This window comes from Aulonocara stuartgranti, assembly GCF_965226115.1.
Source record: "Aulonocara stuartgranti genome assembly, chromosome: 7".
Classification (NCBI taxonomy): Eukaryota; Metazoa; Chordata; class Actinopteri; order Cichliformes; family Cichlidae; genus Aulonocara; species Aulonocara stuartgranti.
Window position 1 is genome coordinate 45,282,961 of NC_138945.1, and position 25,861 is coordinate 45,308,821.

Below are 25,861 nucleotides of genomic sequence, written 5' to 3' on the forward strand. Positions count from 1 at the left end.
AGGCACCGAAACCAGAGGAAAGCATGCCAAAGCAAATGAGGTGCATCCTTCTTCTTCACAAAGTTAATGATGACTCATAGTGATTTAAACCAGTGAACACAAACTGGACATCTTATTGGAGCTGATGAGATTAAGACAGAGCAACTGTCTAGGGTTCTAGCTGCGTGAACCCTAGTGGGATGACAACAAACACCCCACTGAGATGTGACTGGAGGCACACGCAGCTGCTCACCACGTGAGTGTGAGTGCGTTTAACTGAGTTAGTGAGCATGTGCTCTTTGACGGAAAGCTGTGAGAAAATATTAGCGCTTAATTGGCTCTTCTGGCTCCACTCATTTCCTACTCTAGGATTCTGTTGTTCCTGCGTCTTCTCTGCTCGTTCTTGTGATTTCACATCTCTCTTCCCCTCTCCCTCTGGCTCACACACAGACATAAACACACTTGTTTGAGTGCAACAGAAGGCAATAAAGAGAATGATCACATTCCTTGCGTGACAGCTTGGGATTTTCCAATTTGATACAGAGTGGTAGCTCACACCTGTTCCTGCACTCACACACTTTCCCTCTTATGCAAACACACACACACACACACACACACACACACACACACACACACGCAATTACGTTGCTCACAAAGACAATACATGTTTATCCAAAACACTTCTAATGCTGTGTCTCCTCCCCATAGCGTGACTATATTATAGACACTGCAAAGAGGGGTTAAAGTTGTTAAAAACAACAGCACAGTACCATTCCCTCTAAATAAACTGTCGCAATGAAAATTAGAAGTGATCAGGATAGTGATAAGAGCCTGGCCACGAGCCAAAGCCAACAGCCCGGTTCCTTCACATGCTTCACACTAGTGCTGTCAGTCAAAGGTAAATATTCCTTTATTTGGCTGTTATTTGCAGCCATTTGAGGCTACAGTTATCAGATGGTGCTAAATGAGCCCAGCATCTGCCTCTTTCATTGAGGCCACTGTGAAGTAGGGTTATCAGATGGCGTTAAATGCGGTCTGTTTCAGTGCAATGACTGGTACCACCTCCCCGTGGGTAAAAATGGGAGGTTTGTCTGGGCTGAACGGGGGATATATGTTGGGGTGTTGGTGGATTTAGCATCAGGGGCAAGGTCATGTCTGGGAAAAAAGTGAAAGAAGAAGAAGAAAAGAAAAAAAGAAAGCAGCCAGGGTCCCATGCAAGAAGTTCAGCACAGCTGCCATAATCCATCAACAACATAAAAAAAGGGACAAGGGGAGAAATATGTATTTCATTGTGTTCCTACAACAGACTCGGGGGACTGTGGTGTTCAAAAAGCAGCATTAATATGTCAAAAGCTTTGCCCTCAGCAGCAACAACAATGCAAGTCAATAGAGAGCATGCACAGAGAGGTATAACAGTGGAGGAGGGATGGGGATGTTGGTGTGGAGGATGGAAATGATGGGAAACTGACTCTGCATCCTGTTTTTCTTTCAGTATTGTTTCCTTCCCCACTTGACCTGGACCATGGGGGGCTTTACGTGTGAATGCGTGTGAGCACTGGAAGGTAAAGCGCAGGAACTATGGGGTGTGAACTTCCACCTGTCTCAAACTTGTCAATCTAACTTGTGAACTTAACAATACAGAATAGAATACAAACACTAATGATTTCTTCTGTTTTTGTTCTATTTTTCTTCTGCACCTTTGTCTTGCTCTTGTCAAGCGAGCAAAGCATTTCTTGAACTTGAAACTGAAATTTGTTGCAGCACATAGGAAGAGATTTTCTTAGCTATGGACTGTAGCCGGGTCATTTTTCACTGAACACTGCATTGAAAGTTCATAATGTTAAAAGTTGGTTTATTGTGCAAATCTCCTCACTTTGAGCTCCACTATGCTCTTGTTGTCCTTAGAAGTGAGCTTAGGGTCCTGGAATAGCGGGTCCTCCACATAGATCATATCCAACTGTTTAGTTGAATAGCCGTCCAGGACAAATGACACCCTGGTGATGACCGGCGGCTGCATGCCCAGTTTGACCAGAGAGGGTGTTGTGCACTGGATGGAAGTCTGATTTTCACCATACACACAGCTCTGGTGGAAAGACAGGTGGGACAATAGACAGATAAAAATGCATTAGACCACTGTGGAAATGCAGACACCTTTCAAGATCATTTTAGTTCATTGAAAAAACAGAACAAAACCAAAACCATAGCAAACTACTCAGGTACTCTGGGGAAAAAACACTTTCCTTGTTAAACTCCAGGGTGTTTCTTTTATTAAGAAGCTTACAAGCGCTGATGTAAGGTTGCAAGGAATTAAGATAATAATGTCTGGGTGATCAGAGACACATGTTCACAAATAAAGGAATCCAAGTTATTTGTAGACACTATATCAAAATATATCTTACTTTTTCCAGATTTATGTACTATTTCTTTTCTCTGTATCTGACTACAGAAGAACCATTCAAATGATCCAATTTAGATTTATGGAAATCTATTCTCAGCTTCTTGTTGTGACTTAAAACAGTGTAAAAAAGAAAAAAAGGGCCATTCAAAAATAGTCCAAACTGCATAAAACCAACTCCCTTTCTTGACTGCTCGCTCTAAGCTTAACCTTTAATGATACATAAAGAGCAGCAACCATTAAAAAACCACAACAAATTGATTTTTGGCACCTCTCTGACCCAGTCTTTAAAATTACAGACACACATCTGCACGCATGCAACTCTTCAACTACTCTTGATACTTGGTACTGGGTTAAGCTCTTGATTCAGTCACTCTGTAGAGCAACGATGTAATAATTCTTCATTTGGGAGCTTCTCTTACACTCAACACATTACATGGGACTGTGCCTGCTGTCAGCCACTGCTGTGTTTACACGTGTAGCCTAGGGGCACAACAGAGTTTTATCCTTTGTTGGATTCCACCCACATAGGCCTCACAGCTTTTGTGCTCGCTAAGGCCCCCAGTGAGAGACAGACAGCTTGGAAAATAGAAAACAGCCCTTTGAGGTGTGGCAGTTTCATGTTGTTTAACATTAATAAAGGTATCCAACAGGGATTGAGACACTGAGGCTGACATCTCCAGGCAGAGATCTAAACACGATGTGGTTGACTTAAGGTCTAAAGCTGGACTTTGTGTCTTTGTATATCCATATGATGTTGCACGGTGTGCTTATATAAGGGAAACATGAAATGTTAGAGTGCCACAGACTCACGTAAGGGAAATCCACTGCAAAGACAGTACGACAGAGGTCAGCACTAACCTACTACTATGCTGAACATCTGCATGTTGGTTTCTGTACATATCACTGCAATTGCAATACTAATCTGAAAGTTTTTCACATGCCTTCACATTTAAGCTAATAATGATTACACAATGATTTGCTAACTTATCTTCTCCCTGTAACCATGCTGTTTTATTTTTTGGACTAAAGGAGACAACACTGGATTTAGGTTTATGTCCAGACTCCGGTACAGAGGTCTAGCTTAGAGAATAAAAGAAAGGGTTTAGCCATTACACAAAGCAAATACCCATGCAAGTGACAGAAAGCCGTTAGAAAGTGTGATGGCATTATATGCTTCCATGTAGGTGCTCACAGAACAAACCATATTTGCTTGTCTGTGTGCTGAAAGATCAATGTTGATATTTGCTCTTTGGTAATGATAGACTGTGTTTATCTTCTGGGTTACAAAAGTAGATGTGTCCTTGAGAGCAGGAGTGGGAGGTGGAAAAACACCTGCTGTGCAGGCACACGGATGTTTTTGTGAGTCTTTACTGTCATTTAATGAAGTTCTTTAGGGACACAGAGACGCACCACAGAGATTTTTAACTTCTATTTATACAGGAAGTGAAACTCTTGAAATAAAGAATCTCTCTTGTGACAGTGTCCAGGGCCAAAATGGGGAGGATATGCCATGGATGGTTTTTAGTTGCTCTAAAGCAATAGTGCAATTTCCCCCCCCCTGAAAAACAAAGAAGCATATTTAACATCCTTTGTATTTTCAGCCTTGAATGCCAGTTATGTGACACTTAAAGAGACATGTCAATAATCATTGAATAATCACTGAGTAATAGCATAACAAAGAACAGGTAGACCACAACAGCCAAATGAAGACTAAAATTCAGCAGCACACGTCTGTTCCACGACTGCCATGCTTTTCTGACTGAATGAGATGAGGAGAGCAGTAACAGCATAGAATAGAGCTGATTTAAATCAGCATGAGATGGGTTGCAAAGCAGCTTGCAGATGCACAGTCTTATGATAATGGATCATGTGCCATGTTGTTTATATGTTTGGCTCCTCCCATTAGAGCTAGGGTGTGTGTGTCTTTTTCACTCCATCCTCCAAAGTGTGTGTTTGTGTTGCTTGAGACAGATGAAGACTGCTGACTGACTGATTTGAATAAGTGCCAGAGGCTGGATTGGATGATTGTATGGATAGACACCTTACCCCTGGTCTTCTCTGCACCTAACCAACAGCCAGCCAGCTGCTAGTAATTTTGAGTATCTGTGTGAGAATACTGGACTAAAACCTTAAATGAATACTGCAAACAGTTCACAATTATTTCAGTGGCTCCCAGTTAATAAACAGTAGGCTGGGTTCCCTATACTGTAAGCAACAGGGAAACCTGAATCAGCTCCAAGTGCACTTTAAATGGGACCTATTATCATTTTACTTTATTTCTGTCTGTGTCTAGCAGTAATGTAGCAATGCAGAGCCATAAAATGTCAATGATATTTTGCAATCTGAAATTATTACGTGTGAAAAAACCAATGGTGATGTGAAATAGACAGGTCCGGAGATTTTTTCTTTTTAAACTTTAAGGCAAACAATTGAAGCAACTGCCAATGAGAGCAGGATACTGGTGATTAGCATATCACCTGGTAGTACATACATTAGAGGGTTATCTATGCAACTGGAACCTGGAATAACTGCTAGTGACAAACCGTCATCTTCAACGCAATGGTAGATGAGTGACTCACTCCCTGTGTGGACTGTTTTTTCTTATCTCTAATGATCTTGGCTACAAGATGGTGGCGTGCACGGACGCAGCGGCTCACTGCTCTTCACGTTTTGTGGTTTTTTTTAATCTATCAGTGAAAGCAATCATCTCCATGGGTGTGGGCAAAGAAATCGCCATGCACCCGCTATTCAAATCATTTGTTCTCAAGGAGCAAATAATCAGAAGAACTATAGAATAGGCCCCTTTACACTTTAATATTTTCAGTGTATTTTCTTCACAATGGGAGATCTGAATTCTTAAGACTATGACTTGAGAATAAAGAACCAGCGTTTTTCATGGGGTTAGACCAGTTGGGAAACAATGTATTATGGAGTCAGTATAGTTTGTTATATGTAAAATCACTTGGCAGACTGGCTGAAATCTGACTTCTAACATACTGATTGATATCTGCCTCCCTGGAGAGGTGCTCTGACTGCAGGAACAGCAGTATTGTTGAAGTGTGGCTGAAACTTCCTCACACATTTGCCAATCTGATTCCCTGGTGAGTCGCCCAAATGGACACATACAAACACATGCAGAGGAAATGTTCATCTGCAAATGCTTAAACGCAGACATAAAGTGCACAAACACAATCAAAACACAAAAAGCAAACATAAAGTGTGTGTTAGTGTGTGAGGGTAGCTCCCAGGTCTCATAACAAAAGCAATCCGATGCGCCTCTCTCGTTTACATATCAATAAGGAGCGGACAGAATAGGACGAAGGGCAAACCCCCTCCTCCTTGCCTCCCATGGGTGCAGTGAAAGGAAAAATATCCTGTGAATTAGTGGAAACTGCAGTCAGATTCATTGTTTGGTTGATGTCTCCTCTTATTTAAGGAGAGAAGGTGACGGGCTTTAAGTTGGGAGCAGCTGTGAATACAATTGCTGGGCAAGCTGGACAGCAAGTGAGCCAAGAGGTTTACTGTGGGGTGATGAGAGAACCAGCGATCCCAAAAACCTCTGCTGTCCCCGAAGGATCATTAGTGTAACAGCCTGTGAAAAAGCCAAGTCATAACGGAGCTCCCACGTACAAAAGTGCTTGTCACATCAAGAGTGATTTATACCGGAGCTGCTTCCTACCACACTGCGTTGTGCGGTCATACACTTTGGGTTTAAAGACTTCACTTCAGCTGCATCTTTGCTCAGCTTTTTAGTGTCAGTTTTATTATTTCTTATTTTGCCTTTTATATAATGCATTTTGCACCCCCCTAAGACACTCTGTCTTTTTATATATGCTCTTACTTATCTCTTTTCAGTTGCTGAGCTGGACTACACTACATTAAATATGTTTATCTATAATATAATGAACTCTTTGCAAGAGTACTTTATGGGTTATCAAATAAACATAAGTTTATTTGAAATCCTCAAAATCAGGTTTTGGAACTGTTTGATATGTTTTAACCCACAGATTGACATATCTGGCATTAATTACCTGTTTATTGTTGACAACAACTGTTTTTTCTTGATAAATGGCTGGTACCACTTTTATCTTACGGCCTCATATTTTAGCAACAGCGCAGGTCTAACAGGAACAAATACTTTCAGACACCTACCAGCTGTGGGGGGCCATGGGAAAGTAAAGAAACTCTGTGAGGCATTCAGGTGTCAGCTGGAAGGATTATTTCCTCCAGGATGAGATAGGAAGAGGCGTCTGACACGAAACAAGCCAATCTGTGAATTCAGGCAACAGGTGTCTGGCTGTGGTGAAGCCTCCAGTTAAACCAAACTATCTGTGATGGTGCAGTACAGCAAAGCAGTCCTGGCATCATGAACTCCACTCCCCGAGCTTTGTGTTAGGAGCAATGTGAAAATTCACAGATGACATTTTGCTGGGTTTTTTTGTGTGTATATGTAGCCTCCTTTGACTTTGTGACCATGCCAGCTTTTCACGATGGAGCATAAAAGAAATCTCTTTGATGTTTGTGGGAAAGCTGAGATTGGCTGAGACTGGGCTTTACTGGAGATCTAAAGGCCAGATATCAAGTCAACACTGGCTGTTTTTTTATGCTCTGGCTCTAGCTGAGACCCCTAAATCTCTGCTGTTGGTTTCTCAGTAGGTCTTGGTTTTTTTCTACAACCTGTTTTAGTGTGAAGATCTCAGGGCTGAAGATCTCATCTGATTGGATGGCAGGTTTTCATTCTTTAACAGCTTCTCGGACACTAAGCTGATCACATGAACACAGTTCTAGAGCCATGACACGCCGGCTCACATTACTCTTGGCGATAGAAACTTCTGTGTTGTCCATTTGTGAACGATCCGTGCAATGAGACACAATGAGACTTACAATGAGACACTTATACTGTCCTTTCCTAGGCTATGGCTTAACCCATCCCGTTTACTGGAAAGAATTTAACAGGCGACAGCTGGAGCCCTATGGGGCATGATCCCTTCCTAAATCATTAGTAATAATAGCCCTTTTTATACAAGCATTTCACTTCATGCTTTCTCTTGCCCTTTCCAGGAAAGCCTGAAATTCGTCCTTGCTATTCTTTGGTCTGTTATTCCGGTTCAAAATGAACGATAATCTCTGAGGTCGAAGGTTCACTTAAACATGCCTTCAGTCATCTTAGACACACACACTGTCACAAAATGTGTTAATACCTTTAAAGTGAACTAGACCATGACCAACCGCATATAAGCTTCCATTACCGTAGGACCAGGTGACACATAAAAAACCCCTTTAAAAAGCAAAATGGCCCTACACATCCCATAAAACTACAGATGAAATTACAGCAGTCACATTTGGCTGTAACAATTTGCTACAAACTGAAACTGATGACTGCATTTTTCAAAACTGTAATTCAGCAATGTTTGTTTTTTGATGTGCACGTGAAGTAAAACGTGATTTAATTAACTAAACAGAGATGTGGCATCACCCACTGGTCAGTCAAAAATCTACACCCCTGCTAACTGTTCACACAGGGTAGAAAATTAAAAAAGCAAAGCAATGTGTCGACAAGAGAACAGAGAATGTCAGTGTAACTCAAAAGGCAAAATAACATGAAGTAGGCAAATCTTGGCACGTGAAGTGGACAGATTGTCTTTTTTTCCCCTCATACTGGATGCTAGAGAAACACTAATGAAGAAAGAAAAATAATAAAGGAATTAAAAAAACCAAGAAAAAACCTACTGTCTCTCAGAGGAACTCAGTGGAAGTTCGCCAACAAAATACGCAGTGATAACAGCTACACTGGGAGGTCCGTCTACTTGATGGATGAAGTAGGAATAGGAACTAGTAATTTTGGATCATCAGGCTAATTTCAGAGTTGCATCTGCTCATGCTGTTGGTGTGTAATGAAGCCTGAGCTCCCTTGAGACCCATCAAGTGATGACCTGAACGCAGGTCAATGACCAGAGAAAGGGAAAATGAAAGATGAGACAGTGCAGACTGTGTGTGCGTGTGTGTTTTTAAAAGTGTGACAGAAAAACAAAGACAGATAAAAGGATATTCTGCCACTAAGATTTGAAATGGAGGTCTTATTCCATTAGAGTAGGTGTTTTGTTCAGGTATTCGTGTGTATTTAGCAAGCTTATTATTATCTCCTGACTGAACCTGCAGGAGCGTTTCAGGATAACAGATAACATCATTACACTTCTTGCCCTTAAACCGCCTCCCTAAAGCAAACAACACACAAAGAGACAGGGCACACATTCCCTGTGTGAAAGGACCTGTTTGTTTGTTTTGAACCACCAGAAAAACACGCCACGTTTAGTCTCAAAGAACATTTCTTAGAACCATTTTCCAACCGATTATGCAATTGGAGAAGTTACAGGAAAGTAAGAGCAACAGTTTCTGTTTAGTTTCAGCTGGCAGGACAAGAAGAGGTTAAACTTACTTAATTTACTTTCTCTCTTAAAGGAGAAAAAATGGTATCATTTTAACAGCAACTGCAATGAAACCCAAGCCGTGAGACTGTTATCCAAGTGCACTATGAGAGTGGATCAGAGGATCAGTAAGTTCACATCGTCGGAAACCACGCTGGGTAGTTTATGCGGTCAGCACTGTTACTTCAGACAGGACTGAATTATTCTGGCTGCAACATGAAAACTTTGCTAAGACAGCAAAACACTCGCCAAGAAGTTTTTTTCCCTTTCTCTCGCCTGTGCTTTACATTGAAGATCTTCATCTTTTTGCTGGGAAGTGAAGCAAAACTGTCCATCCCATTCAGTAACATCATCCATAAAAACACTGACTTACAATGTGAAATAGTTTGAATGTCATTTTGCAGTGAACCACAGTGTAACTGCACTGGCACTTCGGTGAGATGTCCTAAATGAAATTATATAATCTCAGCTGCACACATTGTGGACAAAGTCATTTTAATAACCTGTAGCGTAATGCATGGATAGCGTAATGTCTGCATGGGTAAGTCAGAGCAGTCACAACAATGTAGAGGGTAAGTGGATAGCCACATTTCACTTTCTGATGATGACATTTACTTGGACCCAGGCAGACCCTCAAATACTCTCAAATGCAGGAAGTATAACACTAAGGCCATGTGGACTGGTAGAAAAAAAGTGCATTTAACCTTAATGATTACATTGTACAGCTTCCCTCTGTTCAAATATGATCCTCTTGTTCAGGTGATATAATATATGAGCTATAAAATGTCATTTATCAAGAGTCTAATGGGCCGGATTAGTCAGTAGAAATGTCACTGTAACTCAAACCAGTCCCTTGCCTTTGACTTATGACCTGGATGACATTTTATATACATTTAACAACTTCTTAAGGCTTTTATAATTGAGATACATCAATTTTAGCAATTTTAAAGGGCCACAGACAGCGTGGTGAAAGACGTGTGTGGAGGTGTTGTATAATTTAAAACACCTCCAGGCTTTCACTGTAAAGTGGTGCGTGTGTGTACGTGTATGTGTGTGTGTATCACTTTCGTGCAATAAGTGGAATAAAACCTGACGGAGGTGAGGTGAGCCAGAGCATCCTAAAGGCTTTGCTTCTGCTACTGTGCATGAGTCAGAGGTTGCAGCTGGATCCTGCAGATCAGACTGTGGATTTTCCATTTCCTTTCTTCTCATGTCTGTCTGAAACTTTAGCTTTTTACTATTGTGGAGAAATCTTTTTTTCTTCTAAGAGGTTTGTGGAAGCGTGGGTATGCATAATGGCAATACCATGCATGTGATAGTGAGGCACTGGAATGTTTATTTTTCTCCATTTCGCCTGCTGCTGTTCATCATGTGATTTAATGCGGCCCAGGATATGAGAAGCCTCAAGACCTAAACTCAGAAACGTAAATTAGGAACCAAAAGGTTTACATGACATATTCATGTTTACATTTTCATGATTTTTTGAAAAAACCACATAGCTTTAAACAGTGGCTTTTTTCTATTATGTTGAATTGACGTTTGAACTGATGTACAAAAACAAGGAAGGAGAGGTGGCCATCTCCAAAGTATCATCATCTCTAGACTGTATTTTTCAAACCAGTGGAAAACCAAATTTCAAACTTGCATTTCTTCATCTACTTAAATATAGATTCACTGACAACTCTCATTTTAATGTTTAAATCCGAATTGTACTTACCACATGGAAGGTCTCAGTATTCTGACCAATGGAGACAAGCATCATGGGTTGAAGGCCGGACTTGAGGAAAAAACCGTGAGCCGACACTGTGCAGCCTCCGCTACAGTGAGGTGGGAGAGAAAGGATATTAGCATTAGCATCAGAAGGGGAAACAGTAGAATCCTACAGGGAGTGACCAGCTGTTAGCGTTAGCAGTTTAGCCACTCATCACCTCCCACTCATTTCCTACTGCTGTAAAAACTAAAGCATTAATCGGCAGTCGAAACGCCAACTCACTCTTTCGTACTTCATCTTGGGTCAAGAAATATATGTCTCAGCTTATATTCAGAGGAAATTTGCTGAGACTGCAAACTGATATCCAAAATAAATACAATTCCACTTACAAAAAAAGGTGGGATGCTCGGTAAAATTTAAATAATAACAGGATGCACTGATTTACAAATCCCAAACATATTTTATTCACAATAGAAGATAGAAAAGGAGAAAACGTGAGAGGAATGTTTTACCATTTCTGTCAGATTGAGGATTCTAGCTGTCCTGTGTTTGCTTTGTTGTACTTTTTGTTTTATTAATTCTCCAAATGTTTTCAGTAGGGGAAGGGTTTGGACTGCAGGTAGACTGTTTCCATACCCATACTCTTCTGCTATGAAGCCATACTGTTCAAATAGATGCAGTATACATTTTACTGTTGTCTTGCTGAAATAAGCAAGATGTTCCCTGAAAAAAAACATTGTCTAAATGGGAGCATGAATTGCTCTAAAACCTGTATATACCTTTCAGCATTGTTTGGTGCCTTACCAGATGTGCATGCTGCCAATTCAGTAGGCAGCTGCTCCACCTAACCATCAGGCATTTAAACTGAGGAATTATAACAATCCTCTTGGTCTGGCCCATGTTTCCAAAAGGAATTTGAAATTTTGATTCATGTGACCACAGAATTTTTTTTCCCACTTTGCCTCAGTCCATTTTAAATGAGCTTTGGCCCAAGATAGCAGCCTTTCTGGATCATGTTCATATATGGCTTCTTCTCTGTATCACTGTGTCGCTATCACGACATGGTGGTGAACTTTGTTCACAGACAGTGTTTTCTGTAAGTGTTCCTGAGCCCATGCAGTGACACCACTGCATCACTTATCACAATTGAAGGTGTAGTATTTTGCAGATGGGTGAAACCCTGCCCGTCTACACTTCTAAGAAACTCTTCCAAGCTCTAAGATGCTCTTTTATACCCAATTATGATAATGACCTATTGCCAACAGACCTAATTAGATGCCAAATTATTGTATTGTATTACTATAGAGTATTTATCTTACAATACAAAGCCCCTTGAGGTGACTGTCGTTGTGATTTTAAGCTATATGAATAAAACTGACAACTGCAGTTGTTTCTTTTTAGCACCACTTACATTTCCAGCCTTTTGTTGCTCCCATTGCAACCTTTTTAAGACATGTTGCTGCCCTCGAATTCAAAGTGAGCTAATATTTTTTGTGAAATAGTAAAATGCCTCAGTTTAAACAGCTGAAATGTTTTCTATGCCCTACTGTGAATAAAATATGGATTTATGAGATTTGTAAATCATTGCTTCCCACCTTTTTTTTTTTTTTTTTTAAAGAAATGGGCTTAAATATGTAGTAAGCAGTTCAACTCTGGCCATCACACAGATGTGGCTATAAATGATATCAGAATTCATTATGAATCATTTGAATGACTGTTTTAGATATGAAAAAGGTTTTTTTGTTGAAAAGTTCGTCAGAGCCTAGGAAGAGTAGCTACAGCTATCGCAGGGGCCAATGGGGATCTTAATAAACTAAACTCTAACCTCACAAAGGAGCGTGAGGGCTGGATGTTGTTGATGATCGGGTCTTGGTTGTAGGTGAACTGCATAGGGGCGCGGCGCTCCACCGAATCCACTGTCAGCTTCACAGTTTGGCTTGAGAGAACCGCATATGGTGGCGTCTTACAAGTCACCATGTTGGATGACCAGCTGATGGTGGTGATAAAGATGAGGTCAGGGTGAGTGAGTAAAAACAAATGATGTATTGGGTTTTTTTAGTATGTACAATGGTAAGCATTGTCCAAGAGGCTATTCATGCGTTTTTCTCATCGGTCCTGCAGGTAATTCTGCTTGTAGAGCAGAAAAAAGTATAGAATGAGGACAAGAGCAAGAAAAACAAGAGATAATGAAAAAAGATCATTTAATTTTATTAGCCTTTCTGCAAAGGCTAATGCTAGGCAAAAAAAGTCTCCCTAAAATGAAAGTAATGCTAAGGCACAATAAACACTTGTATATTCTTTTCTGATGACATGAAAAAAAAAACCCTCCCCAAAAAGCCCACAACTAAAAAAGCTAACTTGAAATTATCCATACAGACAATATATCTGTGTAAGCCAAACAGAAAACAAAGGTAGCATTAAGAAAAAAAGAGTGATCGTACCTCTGAACGTTGCAGATTGCATTCCCTATTGTCACCTCTCGCTTGCTTCCCGTATCCAGGTTTGCTCCTGTAATGGTCAGCATGGTGTTTCCTGACTTTGGCCCAAATGTTGGGAAGATGTCACTGATCACAGGGTCCTACGGGTAGAGAAGGAGACAACCACCAACTTTTTTTAAATCTGGCATTGACATTAACATTAACATGTGGTATGAACACTACTGGACTACAAAGTAAAGGTATGAACGTACCCAGGATTTATGAAGAACACATGGAGATTTTAGTGCTCACGATATCAGATTTTCAGATTTATCTAGCTATCAGATCTTCTTCCATGTTGCTGCAATATCAACTGAATGGTGTTATTAATGATGGAGGGTAAACTAAATATTTACAAGAGCTGGGTTTTCTCCATACTTATCATATATCATGTTGAAAGAGGAGCTCTGAGTTTGGGCTCAGGATTTTGACATTGCTACTTTGAAAATTAGGCTTAAAATTTTCCTTTTTGATAAAGCCTATAAGTTAAGCCTGGCTCAGGTGGCCCTGAATCCTCACTTAATTACGCAGCAATAGGCCTAGGCTGCTGGGGGCTTCCCATGTTGCACTGAGCACTACTTTTTCTCAGATCTTTTCACTCACCATGCATATGCGTTATTCATTTCTCTGTGTCCACAGTGTGTTTTTTGTCCTGTCTCCTGCCCCTAAACCCCAAGCAGTTGCAGGAAATAGATGCCCTCCCTGAGCCTGCTGGAGATTTCTTCCTGTTAAAAGAGAGTTTTTCCTTCCCACTGTTGCCAAGTACTCGCTCATAGTCGTCTGATTGTTGGGGGTTTCTTTGTATTACTGTTGGGTCTCTACCTTACATATGAATTTATTTATCGTGAATATGAGTAATATTACAATTACATAAATTATTATTTTCAATATATCAAGTACTTGTTCATGTGATCATCAGTGATGGATTTCTGAGGCGGTTTGGAAAACTTGAGAGCAAGTTAACTTTCTAGCAGTGTACAAGAAGTTCGGTTGATATTTTAGGACAGCTTACTTGTCTGACATTTCTCACCCCAGGGAAATTAAGCAGTGATGCACCAGTTCATAAGAGTGCAGTTATCACTACCCATTTGTTTTGCACAAGGCTGTAGCCCAAGATGCATTTTAATAACGGGTATGTATAAAGTTTGTTACCCACTCTGTGGGTAAAAAAATATATAGTTTTTGAAACTGACTCTAAGAATCGTAGGAACCGAAGAATTACAAATCAATCCTAAACAGTTTTAAACAGCAGCTTTACCATCATCAAGTACACTTGGTAACATGTGATATCACCATGTTCCATTTTTACATGTCAAGAATCAGTTGTAAAGTACTGAGATTTTCAAAACAGTGATACCAAAAAGAAGGAGAAAAGTAGTCTTACCACAAAATTGAAACCCTTGAACTTGGTCACATTTTGGCCACTGGTGACCTTCACAACGTCTCCTGATGGGGTGAGGTTCCCATTAAACACTGGGGAACAGTGCATCTCAGTCCACCTATAGCCAACCCCCCCCAAACAACACATAGATCAGGCATTATACCCTGCCAAGCCAGCCGGCATTTAGCTTAATTCAATGATCATCCACTGCCTTGCAGGAATGCACAAAGACACAATTTTCATGGGATTGTGTGGGCAGTGTTTTTATTTTCCCCCCAATTTGTAATGAGGTTGTTTGTAGCAAAAGGGTTCTTCTGAATGGGACATGGCCCCAGTGGATTTGGGAAAGCGGAAAGTCTGCATTCAGCGATTTTTCCCAGCAATTTTTCAGTTAAGGGAGTCATGTGTTGAATGTTGCAGGCTGCAAAAGAGTTAAGGGTGGGGGTGTTTGGGGCTTCTTAACATTCTTCCTTCAACACAATAACCCCTAATAAATGTGCTCTCCCCCTATAGGACACCAGTGTAGTGGTCCCTTTGTTTCATAAACACTCACCACTTAACATACACTCTGGCTCTCCCTTTTCCTCTAAAAGGTGGCTTTTCAGATACTGTGCAGAACCAGTGCTGTTTGAATATGTCACAGCAGGCCAGTGCAACTTGCACAAAACACATGCACAACATTTATTAACACTCCCATCCCCAAAAAACACTCTTTACCAAAACACAAGCATACCTGTTGGAGTTTTCTTGCCTGGACAGTTTACAGGAAGCCCCTGCCACCTCCACGGTTACCATGGAAGCCTTGAAGTTCTCTGTCTTGTCGAAGCCAAAGTTCTTGCCACAAATCGTCACTACAGTAGAGCCTCGTATTGGTCCAGAGGCTGGACTAACCTAATGCATTCATAAAGAACATATTTTAAACAATCCCTTTGACATTTTTCTTCCCATAAAATTGAGATGTGGACCCTGAACTTAACAGACATGTGCAATACTACAAATATGTTCTGAGATGAGATGTAGAAAGTAAAGAAGTGTCCAGTTGAATTCTGAACTTAATTTTCTCCATTTCTAAAAACTGCTCAATACCAAGCTTTTTCAACTAACTGGTTTCCTTCTTAGAAAAAAACAAAACAAAACAAAACAAACACACTCACACACACACACACACACACACACACACTTTGAGCACATGATGCAGAAGAGTAAGTAACAACACTTAGAAGGTAACAACCAGGCAACGACTGCTGTGCAAGAAACATCCACTCAGCTTTTCTGGATTGAGGCCGACCCTCAAGCAAGACCTTCAAGCACAAAAGGTGCTTTTAGAGGTACATTTAGGGCAATGGAGGTCAGCTGCCATTTTTGTGTGTGTGTGCGTTTAAATGAAGGCAGAGTAGCAGCATGGAGTGTAGCATTAAAGTCAGAGAGAATGGAATCCAGCTGAGCTTAGTTGAGTCTGACAATGCCAGAGCAGAGTTTAGTAGTTCAGTGCAGCTGTAAAACGTTTGCCTCTCAGGAAGCACCTTAACCTTCGTAAGTACTATACAAATACAGTGCAAACACGTGCAGATGAAAGGCTCAACAGACAGGTTACATGAACAGTATTTGGCAGGAGAAGAGTAAGAGACAGTCTGTGTAAGGTATGAACACAGCATGGTGTGATTGTATGATACATGGTTAAGGAAACACAGTCAGGAGAAGTTACTTAAGTTTGCTTTTTATTTCAGAACCACTGAAGAACATATAGAAGAAACCTAAAAACTGAAATATCAATGAGCTTTAATAGCGCTCATTTTGGATGACCAAATCATGCCTGTGGCTAATGATGAACACGCAAAACATGCACAACCTTTGTGTACTGTGGTTACCTTGGTAATCTCAGGTGTGCAGTAGTCCTGGGTCCAGATGGAGGAGGTGCACTCGCTTGCTCTTGTACAGCGTCCATCACACCAGCCACATTCTGTCACTCTTGACGACAACAAACACGAAATGCATGTGGTCAGCTGACCACAGCCGGGGCCAATTAAAGGGACCTTAGTGATCTAGGTGGGCAGAATTCAGAACAAAAGAACTTAATATAAAAACAAACAAACAAAAAAGGCACAGGCGCATTCCATAATTAGTGGTTTACCTTGTTTCCTGTGGCCATCAGAATGGCTCCATCTGAATGGTCAGCATCGAGCAGTGCTACACTGGCGGTGACAGGTCTCGAGTCCAGGTGGATGTTGACATGGGGAGAGGCAAATCGGGAGAACAACACCTAAAAGAGGGAAACATTACTGCAGTTATCCTAAAGGGGTTTCAGTTCATACCGATGTCTGTCATATACTTACATGCCTGTGACAGAGTAAAAATATAAGTATGAATATTTTATAAAGACGTGCTAAAATAGTATGGGCATATTTGTTGGTACCAATAAAGCAACTATTAATCCTGGCATAATATTCACGTTTTAAACAAAGTTTAATTCAATTCAATTTTATCTTTATAGTACTAAATCGCAATAATAGTCACCTCAATGTGTTTTATACTGTAAGGCAAAGACTCTACAATAATAATCTAACAAAGTAACAAAGTATTTAATCTTAATTATCAACACAGGTGTCTTTGAGCTTTTCATCAGCCATTCAGCTTACTTTGGCTGTTGCTTAATCAGGTATCACTGTATGCAACATACTGAACATTAACCAGAGAAAGCAAAGGAGACAGCTGTCTGTGGATCTCCGACAGAAGATTATAGATATTAAAGGTTAAGACTATCTCCAGAGGTTTTGTGCTCCTGTGACCACGGTTGCCAATTTTCTTACAAAATATAAGCCAACCTTCCAGGATGTGTACAGAAGGAGAATTACAACCCGGGTTCATCAGAAGTGATAGTGTGGATGGTAGAAGAAGAGTAAAGAAAGCCATTCAAAATCTTGTCACTATCTGATCACCCCATCCTCTGCATGTTAAACAATAACGGGTTCCATGGAAGACGAACCAAGCGGGCTCCTCTACTGACGGAAAAATACAAAAAAGTGAAACTGCATGTTGACAAACCCCAAATTCCTTTGGACTGAGGTAAAAGTGGTGATTTTTTTTTCTATCAGCTTTAACAAAGGACACCTAGTGTACCTACTGTGAACATGGAGCGTCAGAAAGCTTAGCCCCAGGTTGTGGGTCCTAAAACAGGATAAGGATCCACAACAGAAAGCTAAAAGCACTCAAGAATGGCTGGAAAATAAACACTGAACTACTTAAATGGCCCTCCATGAGCCAGGATCTTAATCTTCTATTGAACATCCATGGGAACAGCTGAAAATATGCAGTGTGGAGACACTACACTGGGCAAGACACTTTACCCTACTGCCTACTGGAGTTGGCCAGAGGGGCCTCGCTTCTGTCAGTCTGCCCCAGGGCAGCTGTGGCTACAACTGTAGCTGCCTCCACCAGTGTGTGAATGTGAGAGTGAATGAATAGTGGTATTGTAAAGCGCTTTGGGTGCCTTGAAAAGCGCTATATAAATGCAATCCATTATTATTATTATTATTATCATTATGGCGTGTTTGCATTTCTTTAATTGTATCAAATATTTAACTGAATCAGAAATCAAAAATAAAGTCAGATATGTGTTAAATATGGAATAAACAACACGAGGTGGCAGTTACAAGTCATTTCAGAGATGGTACCAACCAATTTGTTCACGTCTGTATAACGACAACATCATCATCACAGTCCCAACTCTGGTACTGCTTATATAAGCTGAAACTGACTGCAACATGTATCAGAAGAAGAAGCCACCCGGAGACGATTATCAAACAAAAATGTAGCCATTCAAAATGATCTAGTAACAAGAGTACTACTTTCTAAGAGAAGATAGAAACAGGACTTAAGCAGTTCTCTCTCTTTTTAAAAAAAACAAATGTACAACAATACATTGCGTTAGCACCCAACACACACCTCCCACCACTAGCCAACCCCCATTTTTTAAGCAATCAGCACTCAAGTCAGATCAGGACACCTGATAAGTAGGTGGAGGTGGAGTTATTTTCCTTTGTCACCTCTGTTTTTCATTATTGCTATATTTATTCATAACAGGGGAAACTTGGGAAACATTATATGAACAATAGCAACGCTGGAAGATTGACTTTTTATTGACATGAAGGAAAACGATCCAGAATGTGTCATCTTTCCTGAGGCAATTCTTCATTGGATTTTGGCTCACTTTAAAAGATCTATTGTGCAAAGCAGAGTTGACACACACACTCTATGTATACTCGAAATTTCCAAAACAGGAACTTCACATGTGTAACCAATGGCAATTATAATCTGTCTTAACCTAATATACCAATGGGAATGGACTCAATATAAATGTTATTAGCTAATTTCAGAAAATCTAAATGGCTGGACAATTATTTATAGCAGTTTGCAATATAATTACCAACACAACATGTGTTAAAATAAATGGAATGCCACATTTCCCCAATTGATTGTTTCGGTTGAAAAAAAAAAAAAAAAACCCAGCCCAACAAACACCATTATACATTTTGATATTTTCTCTAAGAGCTACGTGTCTGGAACATTATTTAGTAAACAAAACGGCCGAGTACCCGTTTCACTAAGCCTATGCAAAACACAATATCCACAAAAGAGTCTTAAATTAACTCCAAAGGTTTATCATTAACATGATTTATGTGTATTCAAACACTAACAATGACACAGTAATGAAACTATAGAAATCCGTGAATGGAGTGGGAAGTTTGCTTACAACAGCTGGACTCTGAAAAAACATGGTGTCCTCATACTGAAGCTGGCATTTTTTCATCTCCTGAAAAACTTTAGTGACCATTTGATCTAAATGTCTCAGATTTGTCTTTTAGCCACATTTTGATAGTCTGGCAGTACTTCATGTACCCTGCCTTTGTACCAAGGCACTTTTTTCTACCCTTAACATTCCTCAGGGATTTTGGAGATTTGGCAGATTTGTCGGCAGCACATCCGAGAGACAAATCTTCTGTCCCAGCACATCCCAAAGGTATTCTTTTGGGTTGAGATCTGGTGACGGTAAAGACCACTGTGAGTACAGTGAACTCACTGCCATGTTAAAGTAACCAGTTTGACTAATGTTTGAGCTTTGTCACACAGAAGGAGCCCATCAGAATATCTACATACTTAGGTTGGCAGTGGGCTTTGAAAAATGCTCACTTAGTAATAAGGGGGCCAAAGTCTGCCGCCTTTATACCACCATGAATATCACCAATAACTGGCGATACAAGCAAGATGGATCCATGCTCTCATATTGTTTATGTCAAAACCTGACCCTATCAACCTGATAAGATAAGAGACTTATCAAACAAGGCAACATTTTTTCAGTCTTCTATTATTCATTTTGCTGAACCTGTGTCAACTGTATCCTCAGTTTTGTGTTCTTAGTTCTTAGTTGTTATTAATCTCTGCGTCTCTTCCACAGCATGTCTTTTGTCCCATTTTCCTCTCCTCGCCCCCAACTGCCCTTCGCTGAGGCTGGTTCTGCTGGAGATTTCTTCCTGTAAAAAGTGAGTTTTTCCTTCCCACTGTCGCCAAAACACATATAGGGGGGTCGTCTGATTGTTGGGGTTTTCTCTGTGTTATCGTAGCTTTACCTCACAATATAAAGCACCTTTAGGCAGCTGTTTGCCTGAATTGAAGTGAAATAAATGTAATGGGTTGCTGAAATGTGACTGGCTGATTAGATATGAACATACCATGTACCTAATAAAGTGGCCAGTCAGTGTATGACACCCCACTGCTGTGAATGCACAGTTTTCCAAACGTGGGAAGCCAGGGGATTTTACAGATCCTTCCAGTGCTTTCAGGTGCTGCGGCCATAACCTCCAAAAGGTGATGGATGGTTAGAATGAATGCTTTTGACACTTTTGACAATCAGTTAGCTTGATGCTTGCAATACAATTTACTGTACTTACATGCAATACATGACCACATGTCATCAAATATGAACAGAGCTTCAAGAAATGATCGAAAGCACATCAATTTTCCCCACACACGTGCACACGCACCCAACACCTGGAACACCATTCATCACTTGTGGTTATGCTGCAATTACAGACCTCGCAGCAAGCTGCACAGAACAGGGTCTCTAATAGGGTGTGCGGTTACACCAGTGCCATTAAACCTTTTAAATAATACACTCACCCACCTACACACATTTTTTTCCACATCAACTCTGCAACACTATTTATACTCAAAAAAGAGAGTTGTGGTATTGGAAACACAACAAATCATGTCCAGCATATCTCCAACACACTGACAGGGCCCTGCAGGAACAAGGGCTGCGTTATAGCTGTCATTTCTGGTTCAGTACAAAAAAAGTTACACAATGCACTATTACACAGTTGCTTTGCATTTACACTGTTGATATCCAGACCTGGTTCAGTTGAAGCGCTCACACAGAAACACTGTTACCTCTATCAATCTGGACCTGACATGTAATGACTGGCTAACCATACTTTGTTGCCTCGTTTGAGTTTGGTAAGAGTCCCTCAATGAGAAGTTACTGCAAAACGAGAAAACAGAAACATGAATAAATCAGTAAATCTTCTGTCCGTTTGTGTGGGTCAGTGTCCCGTAAATCCCTACAGTTCTGTGCATTGTAAATTTTAAATGTGATTTTGTTGGTTGGCTGATACACGGCTTGCCCTCGCCCTCACCCTCAGAAATGTCTGGTTTTCCTGCATCATTCTTCCCACTGTTTGGGCCTCATGATCAACATTAGCTTTGTATCATTGAATATAATAGGTAGCTTTCCTCTGGGGACAAGGCCATACAAGAGGAATCTCTCTGGAGGGAATGGCGGCGTAAATTACAGCTTATTGTATTAAGCAGGCAGGGGGGAAATTTGGCCTATAAACACAGCTACTGTGTTATTCCCACAGTGGCCTAACTGAAGTCGAGGGAAACACTTCCTGAGCCAGAATGGAGTCCATCGGGGTGAACAACACTCTTTCTTTCACTGCCTCTACCCTATGCTCCCTCTCACCTTGTCCATTGGGAACAACCAGGAAACTGAAATACATGAAAAGTTGACATATTCTTTCTACCGCACTAACAATGAAATGAACTGCTATAGCAAAGACGACCACCTCTCACAGCTTCTTGTCTTGTTGTTGCATAGCTTGGGCTGAGACTGACCAGGTGGCCAGAAGGTCATCAGTTCAAATGTACGCCTTCCCAGTTTAGGACTAGAAAAGCTAATGAGCCAATGAGCCAACAAAATTTTCATGGTAAACACAAAGTGGTTAGAATAGATAAACGGTGAAGTGGGACTACAGTGGTTTGGTTCCAGGTGGAGACACAACCTTTTGTGGTTTTGTTAGGAATAACATCTGAGATACCTGATTTTATGACCCCTTGTGACAAAGGAGCAACTGAAATAGCTTTGAAGTAGTTTGTGTCAAAATCAAGTGCATCTAAAATTCACAAGCAATGTTTGCACCCATACATTTCCCACCTTTGTGACTAGAAAACCAGAGTTTCCCTCAATGTTTTATAGGGAAGGTGCTTCTTCTGCTAAAAAATTGATTGATGGAAATTTTTAACCCACAGCAAGCAAGACTGTTGCACTCCACGGGTTAAAAGTAGGTAAAAGCATGAATGAGAGAAGATCAATCCAAAAAGCAAAAGGTTTACTCATCATTTTTTTATGATCTTACAATATCTTCCTAATGATTTTCACTAAGTTTTCTTTGTTCATTTGGATTTCATGCCTTGGAAATATCTTTTAACCACTATTCCTGATCAGCGTCTTTCCCTCCTGACTGTTGACTTTAATGTCCCTCTTTGGTCCGTTTTTAGAAAAAGATATTTGTACGCAATAACAAATGAAATGGCGAGCTTTGCAGTGCAATACAGCTGGTCTCCTCTTCAGACTTTTAGCTAAAACAATGAACCACATCCAATTCAGGCAGCCACAAAAACGCAAAAACAGAACTGAAGGAGGGGCTGGAGTGGTGGTGTTTGACGGTACAGAAACGCATAGCAACAGCTGCACGGGACGCTCAGGGAGTAGAAATGTGGCGTGTGAGAGAACGTGTCAGTGAAACTCGCCGTTCACCATCAACGTGTCGTTCGACTTGTAAACCCCCCTCACGCCCCACTACCATCGTCTCTACCCTTCCTCCATCCTGCGCTGCCTTTCCGTGCAGCTGTCAGCCCTTTTTTCCACATCTTTCTTGCTGTTCTTTTCCATGCGTCTTCTCATTCTTGTGTTTCAAAAACACGTGAGGTAATTTAGTGTTTACTTTATGCATTTCATTCCATTTGCCACAGTTTTTTGTTTTTATTATTTTTTACAGACACACCAATGCACCACTTGCTGCACTTGCTGTATTTTCAGCTGCAACCCTTGCATGCATAGTTTTATTGTCCGAGTAAATGACTTCAGCACCACAAGAAAACTGAAAGTAGCTGCAGATGGTGAGTCACAGTCCAAGATGCAGCTACACAGGCTTGTCATATTGACTTAATTAAACTGAAAGCCAAAATGTTATGTTTTACCTTGATAATCCGCCCTTGCATGACTCTAATTAGCTAAAGTACCTCTTACAGGCTAAATATTCATTTGAACTTCAGGTGCATTGGAATTAAATACTAAATGACTGCATGTGGTATTTATTAGTCTTAAATGTGATTCCTTTTAAACTTGTGTTTTTGTACTTTTCTATCAAGGCTTAAAGTTACGTTGTATGCATTGTGTATGCATTACCAGAGTAGCGACCTCTTTGAGGTGTGTAGCCACAAAAGTACTGTTAATTTTTTGTGTTTTTATTGCTGCTAGCTGTGCTTATAAGGTATGATTTTGAAAGTATATTTAACATAATTCTCTGAATTCTCAGAGAAAGTTTTAGCTTCTAGTTTGTTAGATCACAGTCTAGTATTAATTTATTGATATTTCATATTTTACTAATTTTCCGTAATATGTGTAACATGGAGATTGTGGAAACTACTTGCTAACCAGTGTAGCTAGCATTAGCTGATAGTTTAGCCCTGCTGTTCAAATATGGCCATTTCTGGCTTAAAAACATCTGGCTCTATAATTCAAATCACACATCCTTTAAGAAAATTAAATTAATAAACTGAGGACCTTGAAATTCTGCCTTTCTTTTATAAAGTCATCCAATAACATCTTTAAAAAGAATGACCAGAGGCGTGGAATCTACTGCTGGTCTGAGCACTAATAGCCTAAATAGGGACGGTATTTGCTCAGATGACTAGTTAGAACATAGAGTTCTTTGAAAGCTCACTGAGCATAGTTCAAAGGTAAGCAAACTGTGAAAAACTGGAAGATTCTGGAGCTTGCTGATAGTTTCCCCTAACTTGCTTCTAGTTAAGACACCTGGACTTGTTTTCTCTACTGTGTCTCCTGCAGGACACTTTCACCCGACATCGATCAACATCCTGGCACATTTACATGAACAGTGAGATAGGGAAACTGCTTTAAGATTATAAATGCAGGCCTGTAGAATACATTGCATGCATTTGACAGGCAAATTAAGACACTGACGGTGACTTGTTTACCTGTATTTGACGTCCATCAGCAGTTCCTAGGTATACCACAGCACGACCGTGGACTGGCACCACAGTAATTGAGGTCACCAAGGTGTTTGTCAAGTCTTTGTGCCAGTATTCTAACCTCTCGTATAACTGGGTCACCTGTAGGCGATATGTGCTCTCTTTTCCTTCGTGGATTCCTTCATGGGGGTCGCAGTCATCTGATGAAGTCTGCAAAGAAACCACAGGAGTCAGTGGGAGAAAATTTCCTCTAGCGTGCCACAATAATAATAATATACATGGACATAATAGTGGAGAAAGTACTTTTTGCTGTGGTTAGAGACATGATACTGATAGGATATATGATGTAGCCAAGAAATGTCAAATACCAGTGTGGTCATGTTCAACAATGAAAAACATCCGATATGGAACATATAATTAAAATCAGTAAACTTGGATAAGAATGAAAAATATGGCATAACCATAAAAATCTGATTACCAGAAAAATAAAACAATATACTTTTAAGCGAGATCTGATCTCTTTGTCCAAACAGATTCTAAAAAACGACTTGTTATATAATATCATGTTGAGCTATCTTATTTCATTTCTGTTCAGTTGGGGGAGGGTCAGGAGCCAAAACCTCCTAAGCCCACTCTTAGCTACTCTTTCATCAAACCGAGCTCGTAATGGAGGTCTCAGTGTGATAGTACCTCTAGGGCAAGTACATGCTTTGTTGAACAGAGGTTTGAGGACTGGAAGATTTCATGGGAAACAGCGAGGAGATATTCATGCTGTTTTTCATTCCATGTGCAGTTTTTTCTCCCTCCAACTGGGAAACCCCACTTTTTCTCGCTTTCTCCACCCTCCTCCTGTTTTTCTTTGTCCTCGTGAGTTTAGAACCAAAATCTGTTACTCTCTTAGTTTGCAAATGCTGCTGGGTTGTTCACATTGTTGTGTCTGGAGCCTCTGGAGCATACAGTGAAAGCACAGACTGAAGCCAGAGTTGGATTCAGGGTCTTTTCTCTTTCAATAACCACCCCCCTCCTCTTACTGCCCAGCGCTGCTCTCACTGTTCGGACTCTTGTGTTTAGTCATGGCCTTCTGTCCTAGCCTCGGGTTTCATTAATTATTAATGACCCAGAGAGTGGCGGGCCTCTTGTGGCTCTTAAGGTCCTTGACCTGGCTGCTTGACCAGACCTCCACTTTCTGTTGTCTTCTCAACTTCAGTGGTTGACAACCTTTTCTTTGTAGTCACAAAAATGGGCAGGCCGTACAAGCAGAATGATTGCTGAAACTTGTAGACAGTCTCAGTGCCTCGGTGTGTACAGCCCTAACAGTTAACGTCTACCACTTAATGCCACACAGAAATGTTCATGACTTTGGTAGTGACCATTTATTGTGCACAAAAGGGCAAAAATTTAATTGGCTGCCTCCAAAACTGCTAATCACTTACAGGCTCATTATCCTTTTCTGGTTCTATCTAAAGTAAGCTTGGGTTGTTATTTGCGGTGTGTGTGAAATATGCTGCATCATTTGTTTAGTGTCAAGCTTTGAAACTCGGGAGAACAATGGTGAAGTAATAAATCTGAAGGTTTTTTGTTCAATTTCAGTGATGTTACTTAAACAGAGATAAACAGGACCTCACGGAGAGGAAGGCAAGGAAAGCAGAAAAACCTGGCTGACTTACAAGCATGCTGCAACAAACCTTGGTTAAATTAAATATCCTCAAGGCCAGTGGTTGCAATTACAGAGACAATGGCTAAGTCAAAACCAGCAAAAATGTGGAGGAAATTTAAAGCTGGCAGAAAGATTGGCTGGTTTTTTTTTGTTAAGTCCACAGCTGGCAGGTGATGAAGCCAGCTGATATGGATGGAATTGCGAGGCTTTAAAGAGGAACATTTTTTCAGAAATGACACTTTGCGACTGAAATTGATTTAGACTTGGATAAGTACATGGACACG

The 25,861-nt window shown here is 40.5% G+C and overlaps 1 protein-coding gene across 1 annotated transcript in view; it reads right to left on the reverse strand.

The window, feature by feature from the left end:
• The window catches only part of met (MET proto-oncogene, receptor tyrosine kinase), a 69,959-nt gene that overhangs the window by 21,131 nt on the left and 22,967 nt on the right, over positions 1 to 25,861 (reverse strand). The window contains exons 3-11 of the mRNA XM_082539215.1: positions 23,927 to 24,130; positions 16,503 to 16,631; positions 16,240 to 16,413; positions 15,105 to 15,262; positions 14,375 to 14,489; positions 12,955 to 13,091; positions 12,339 to 12,503; positions 10,520 to 10,619; positions 1,853 to 2,062 (exon numbers count right to left, since the gene is read on the reverse strand). Coding sequence (XP_082395341.1) covers positions 1,853 to 2,062; positions 10,520 to 10,619; positions 12,339 to 12,503; positions 12,955 to 13,091; positions 14,375 to 14,489; positions 15,105 to 15,262; positions 16,240 to 16,413; positions 16,503 to 16,631; positions 23,927 to 24,130 — 1,392 coding nt within the window. The remainder of the gene's footprint in view (positions 1 to 1,852; positions 2,063 to 10,519; positions 10,620 to 12,338; positions 12,504 to 12,954; positions 13,092 to 14,374; positions 14,490 to 15,104; positions 15,263 to 16,239; positions 16,414 to 16,502; positions 16,632 to 23,926; positions 24,131 to 25,861) is intronic.